General features: G+C 42.0%; 1 protein-coding gene across 2 annotated transcripts; it reads right to left on the bottom strand.

Annotated features, from left to right (window-relative positions):
- Window positions 1-1,836: 1,836 nt before the first annotated feature.
- On the bottom strand, window positions 1,837-6,432 carry calhm3 (calcium homeostasis modulator 3). 2 transcript variants are annotated; one of them, XM_015058502.1, is made up of 5 exons: window positions 5,563-6,432; window positions 5,166-5,475; window positions 4,573-4,700; window positions 4,362-4,489; window positions 1,837-3,119 (listed from the first exon to the last, which is right to left on the bottom strand). In XM_015058502.1, the coding sequence occupies exons 2-5, from the start codon at window positions 5,450-5,452 to the stop codon at window positions 2,673-2,675; spliced, it is 990 nt and encodes a 329-aa protein (XP_014913988.1). In that variant the 5' UTR covers window positions 5,453-5,475; window positions 5,563-6,432; the 3' UTR covers window positions 1,837-2,672. The 2 variants fall into 2 exon arrangements, with proteins under 2 accessions (XP_014913988.1, XP_014913987.1); XM_015058501.1 differs by having other exon boundaries at window positions 5,166-6,432.
- Window positions 6,433-6,522: the final 90 nt, after the last annotated feature.

Genomic DNA, 6,522 nt, shown 5'->3' on the forward strand with positions numbered 1-6,522 from the left:
TGAGATCAGCTTCTTTAATATTGACTGATAGAGAAAACAAAAAGGTTTCTCATTATCAAAGTATTGCATGTATGATTAAGCAAAGAGACCTTTATCCTATTGTTACAAAACTGCTGACGATGGATATTGCAGTTTTAAATTTCTGTTTCAAGTATCACACCGCTGGAGCCATAATCTGGAAGTGAAAGAACATAATTGCATCGTTGTAACATTTCAGACAGAGTAGCCAAAAGTTTATGAATAGCATCAAAAACTTCAATATTATTTCACCAAAAAAAAAAAAAAAAAAAAAAATAAAAAACTTTTTTTTTTAACAACTGAATGTGCTAAAACACTTAAAAAGCGAGTGAGAGACAAGCACAATTACAAACATTCATTCTGTAAAAACAATTACATGATTACTTTGAAAAACAATCCTATGGTCTCTGTTTAAAAGCAGAAAATGAAATAAAGTTTCAATATGTTGTTTAGAAGTAGAGTCAGAGTTGATGACTGTCATAGTTACAATCAGAAAGACACTGAGTAATCACGAAAAACAAACTCAACAAAAAACAAATAATAAATCAGTGTAAGTATGTGAAGTCAGATTGGTCCAGAGTTCGTTTGCATACACTCATCATTCTGTGTTTGTGAGAAAACCTCCATGCAAAGCTCGTCTGTCCACACCCACAAACATATTCAAATGACAATTGTTGACATGGTTCAAGCTCAGAACAGAACAGGTTGAGGACATTGGTTTGTTGAGTGTAAGAACTGCATGTTGCAGAGTGATATTTCATCCTTATGGTTGCTGTTTCCATTGAATTATTCGTTTACTTCAATTTCAATATGTGATTGGAAGATATTGGGGTTAGAGCAGCTCTGTGGGATTCTGTGACATCTCTTCAACGTTAGCTTGACCGAGAGACAGAGGAGGGACACAGAATCATGATATCCATAACAGCGATCAAATACAGTCATTTAACCACCATTATTTGGCATATCAGACTCCCATTATATGTTTCTCTCATTCGTGAGTTGAGGTCCTCAGGCTGTTTTCTTGGGGAGCTGTTCCAGGCCCAGTTCCCCAGCAGCAGACTCGGAGCACAAAGAACGAGGTCTTACAAACACAACGCAGTGAAAAAAATCAGGAAAAGGTTCTAAAATTGAAGACTCCATCCATCCATCTTCTTCCGCTTATCCGGGATCGGGTCGCGGGGGCAGCAGCTTCAGAAGGGAGGCCCAGACATCCCTCTCCCCAGCCACTTCTTCCAGCTCCTCCGGAGGGATCCCAAGGCGTTCCCAGGCCAGCCGAGAGACATAGTCCCTCCAGCGTGTCCTGGGTCTTCCTCGGGGCCTCCTCCCGGTGGGACGTGCCCGGAACACCTCACCAGGGAGGCGTCCAGGATGCATCCTGAACAGATGCCCGAGCCACCTCAACTGGCTCCTCTCGACGTGGAGGAGCAGTGGCTCTAGTCTGAATCCCTCCCGGATGACCGAGCTTCTCACCCTATCTCTAAGGGAGAGCCCAGCCACCCTGCGGAGGAAACCCATTTCGGCCGCTTGTATCCGGGACCTCGTTCTTTCGGTCATGACCCAAAGCTCATGACCATAGATGAGGGTGGGAACGTAGATCGACAGGTAAATCGAGAGCTTCGCTTTTTGACTCAGCTCTCTCTTCACCACGACAGATCGGTACAGCGCCCGCTTCACGGCAGACACTGCCCCAATCCGCCTGTCGATCTCCCGCTCCCTTCTTCCCTCATTAATGAACAAGATCCCCAGATACTTAAACTCCTCCACTTGAGGCAGGACGACCCCCCCTGACCCGGAGAAGGCACTCTACCCTTTTCCGGCTGAAGAATTTTTTTTATTATTCTATCACTGATGAAGCCTGTTCAGAAACAGATTACGTACAAAGTGCTATAGATTTATTCAGACACAAACTATCAGCAGTGCAATTAAATATATTATCGGCATGTTGTGACAGACATATTGGATTTCTAAGTCGGGATTGATGGCAATTAATTGATTTAAATGTCCTACATAGAAGTCAGGGTTTCTCCAGTTGATGTTTCCAACCTGGTCCATTATAAGTAGGGATAGCGATACACTAATCTCACAATACGATGCGATACAATATTCTGCTCACAACACGATATATATCATGATATTCAGTAAATGGTACGATTCAATACATTTTTGCAATTTTCTGAAAGATTTTAGAGGGCCAGGGTGATTTTGGTGACATTTTGTGACATTTTGTGTTCCATAGTCTTGGATTGAATTAATTGAACTGATCGTGTAATACTGGTGAAATAAATGTTGTTTTTGTTATACATTTGTTTTGTTTAAATGTTAATTGGTTGGCTTTGTGTATTTGCCACCCAAATACAGAAAAGGAACATATTTTGTCTTATTCACTTATACTAGATAATGCAATTTAATTGTAACAGGTTGTTTGGTTACATGTCATTTTTAATGTACATGTGCAAGTGGGAACACAAGGGATTTGAGTAGGATTTAACGTATTGATACTCACGGATGGAAAATCAATACTTTACGAGGAAAAAAAAAATTGATAAATATCGCAGAATCGATAAAATCACCCAGCCCTAATTGTAAGGTCGTACTTCCATGGACAAAATGCAACAAAGCAATAAACAGCAGCCACCAAAACACCGCAGTACGTCTTAAACATCCGAGTATAAAGTCCTCCCTCCTGGGTCCTGCCAGGTCACACACGGCCTGGGTCTGTGAGCAATCCTGGTTACATCCAGTTCAGGTTTACCATAGTACCACTTGTTGAGCAGCTGGTCCATCTGCTCCTGCCTCGTCACCCCATGAAGTCTCTCCTCTTCTTCCTCCCACCTCTCGCTGACATTCGATATGAAGGACGGATGTGGGAGATGAAGTATCGAGTCCTCCGTCATGTCCTCGAAGAACTGCACCACACATTTCCGGGCGAAGTCACGCGCGTGCAGAACACAGGTTTCGTCAAAAAGCTTCTGCTCCACGTCCAGGTAGTTGCTCCAGTACCGTGTCTGTAAGAAGGCGGCGTGGTCTTCAAAACAGGGTTTGATAAGGCGTCCCATCGCTCCCAGTATGATCAGGAACAGGAGGATGGACCAGCCAACTGCCTACAGATGTTGTGGAAAGCAAGCGACACAAAACCATTGTCAACATGGATGTGGATGGACAAACCTGCTCCACTCTCAGTTTCTCTAAAGGCTTTGGAAGCTCTTGCGAGTCATTAACTCTGCCGTATTCTCGTTAATGACAGGATTGATACCAGATTTTACTTCACTGAATCACCTGACCTACAGAGTTGTGAAAGAGTACCTTCCAGATTTATTCTGTTTGCTTGTTTTGTCCCGTTAAAATGTGTCAGATCATCAAACAAATACAAAATCCTTTAACTGCCACACAAGCTCATATGGATGTTGGTGTCATCATGTCAGTTAAGGGGTTAGATGATCATTTTATCTATTTTATTTATTAAATACAGACCTTGGAAGAACTATTTCCAAAGTTGAGATCAGTTTCTCAACTGATCTTGAATTTCTTCACATATGGGAATCATATATTGGTTTTTTTCAGATCTGTCAACCTACTTCATGCCATCAGAAATGTTCAGTTAAGGGAATTTCTTGATTGTACAAGTCGGGCAGTACTTGTAGAATCAAAAAAAACTCAAGTAGCTAGGCATGAGCTTCCAAAATATGTGGTTAATCAAAGCTGTGACGAGGGTAATCTCCTTATCACATAGGTCAGGTGAGGTTGGACAGAATTTTTTTTTTCCTTAGCTGAAATCATCTCTTAAAACCATATATCCATCCATTGTCTATACCCAGCTGTCCTTGAAGGAACGTGGGAGGACTGATCACTGTCCACCCTAGACAGGTCACCAGTCCATCACACGGCAACACAGTCACAGGACAAACAACTGTGCACACACTCACATGAGGTGACAACTCAGAGAAGAGATCAATTAATCTAACAATCATATTTTTGGACTGTCGGTGGGAGGAAACCAGAGTGAACCTGAATATGTGCTGAGAGAACATGCAACCTGTATGCAGAAAGAGCCGAGGCTGGGATTCAAACCCAGAACCTTCTGCAAGGCAACAGTGCAACCCATAGTGAAGCTAATCATTTACAACCAGCGTTTTCCTTTCACCCAGGTTATCTCTGCCTGATATTAACATTTGTTTGATGAACTGAAGCATTTAAATGGGACAACAATGAAAGAATATAACAAAATGTCAGGGGTAGCACACTTTTTCACAGCCCCGAATGCTAAACAACAAATATGTTTACAACCCGCCCAAGGCAACATCTAAATGTTGAAATAATGTGTTCAGTTTTTTAACAGAGCTCACTTGAGAATAACAGCGGACATATCGGGAGACCGCTTTACGGAACGAGCTGTTCTGGAAAATAACGTCCTCTTTGCAGGGCACCTTGGCCATGATCCTAATCACATCCAGACCTGTGTTGTTGGGCACACCTAAAGAGACATCATATAATCAGCAAAGCATCCAAATGATTGCGCAACTTGTTGGAAAAAGAGTCATTCTGCTTCATGTTTACCTGAGAAAAGGCCTGGATCGACACTCACGCTGAAAGCACAGATGAAGATCTTGCCATCCAACAAAGTGACCAGGATCCAGACCATGGGAGCCAGCAGGGCCCTCTGGAGCATGGCAGAGAACAGGTATCTGACAGAAGACATAGGACGGACATCAGGTACAGATGAACTATTCTGGAAGTTAATTCATTTGAAACCCCAACATTCAGTTTATCTAAAATGAGAGTGTTCCATTCAGACTGGACCTCCAGCAGCTTTGGACTCTGGTACTCTGGTCTCTCTTAACGCCAAACTCTGTAAACCCTGATTTCCAAATGAAATGGAAACTTTACTTCCATCTTGGAATAAATTGGACCAGGTTAAGAAGATGCAGGTCTGTAGTAGTTGTAGTCAATTACCATGGATCCGTCTGTGCGGTAGACCTTAATCTTCTAACGTCAGCTGTTGTCCACTTTGTGAATCTGCCCCAACTTCTTGAAGAGCTCTGCTTCACCATCACTTCAAGGCTGCAGTTTTTTCTGCTACTGTTCTCCCTCTTTTTTTTTTTTTTTGTCTTTTCTACAAAACCTTTGCAGTTAGGAAATCTTTTACTTACTTCACCACCGCAGGATTTTTGGAACGATTCCCAACCGGCCTCATCCACTCGTCCATCATAACACCCGTATGCCGATTGACGAGGACCCCCAGGAAGAAAAAGATGATGGGCGGGACCGTCATCACTCCCAGAGAGTAGAGCTTGTTGTACTGAGGAAGGCACGGGCAGTTAAAGTCAAAGCTGGTGTAGAGCTTGACGCTGACCAGAGCCAGGACGATGCAGATCCCGTTAGAGATGGACTCAGAGTTGGACTGGAAATACTGCAGGACTAACTTAAGACGCTCCATGAGTCAAACGAACTTGCCTGAAGCTTTGGGTTGGAAACAAAAATGATTTTCAGTTACAAAGCAACAAATTCACAGAGACTTTATTTGAGAAAAAAAGGCAGATTCCCTACCTGATCTAACTTTTGTGATTCAAGTAAAAAAAAAAATCCACAGATGATCCGCTCCTACAAACAACCTCGGTGTTTGTGTTGAGGTAATACACAGGGTGTGTCTTTTCAGGATGAATACACCTCAGCAGGTGACATGGACACACCCTATCCTGCTCTTAAAGCACCAAGCCATATTTTCAAATAGCCTGAAACTGGAAAACAATACATCAAGGTATCTTACAGAATGGGACTGTAATGAACTGGAGTAGGAACATTTAAACAATTATTTATTTTTTCTTTTGCCTCTTGGCAATAAAATGTCACACTGCTGAAGAGTCAATTTATCTCAATTCATTATTCAAATCCATTTTAAAAGTTGACTTGAAGCATTCACTCCTCTCAGTTGACCATGTAGCAACAGTAGACAATCATTGGGTTGTGTTATTGACTTTACTGCAACCCTCACCCCCAAATACCGGGAATGCATGGGGCGACACTGGAGAGGAAAAACTCAATTTTAACAGAACAAAACATCAATCAGAACCAGAACCTAGATCGGTAAAAGCAGCCGTCTGCCACGACTGACTGGGGTTTGAGAAGACGGACGCACAGAAGAAGCAGAGCTGCTGTAGGATTACTTTCTATGTTAACAAAGATGTTAATAGTAGGAGAGTGAGAATGTTTAGTTGATGGGACCCAATTTCAAGGCTTCAAGTTCTGAAGTCAAATTTCTTTTAAATCATGTTTGATATTTACAGGATTTTTATAGCAACTGAAGGCGGCATAATTGCTTGATTGTGCTAGAATATGATACGGAGTCTGGAACACATAACACTTCCCCTTTAAGATGCTTTACTTTTAAATTAAAAAAAGATGCAGCAGCTTTATGGATCAGTTCATACTTATACATACTTCCCTTATACATATTATGGTAACACTTTGTTTGAAGGGGTGTGCATAAGACTGACATGACACTGTCAT

Source organism: Poecilia latipinna, unplaced genomic scaffold (genome assembly GCF_001443285.1).
Source record: "Poecilia latipinna isolate Pla-1442-1.1 unplaced genomic scaffold, P_latipinna-1.0 Scaffold1545, whole genome shotgun sequence".
NCBI lineage: Eukaryota > Metazoa > Chordata > Actinopteri > Cyprinodontiformes > Poeciliidae > Poecilia > Poecilia latipinna.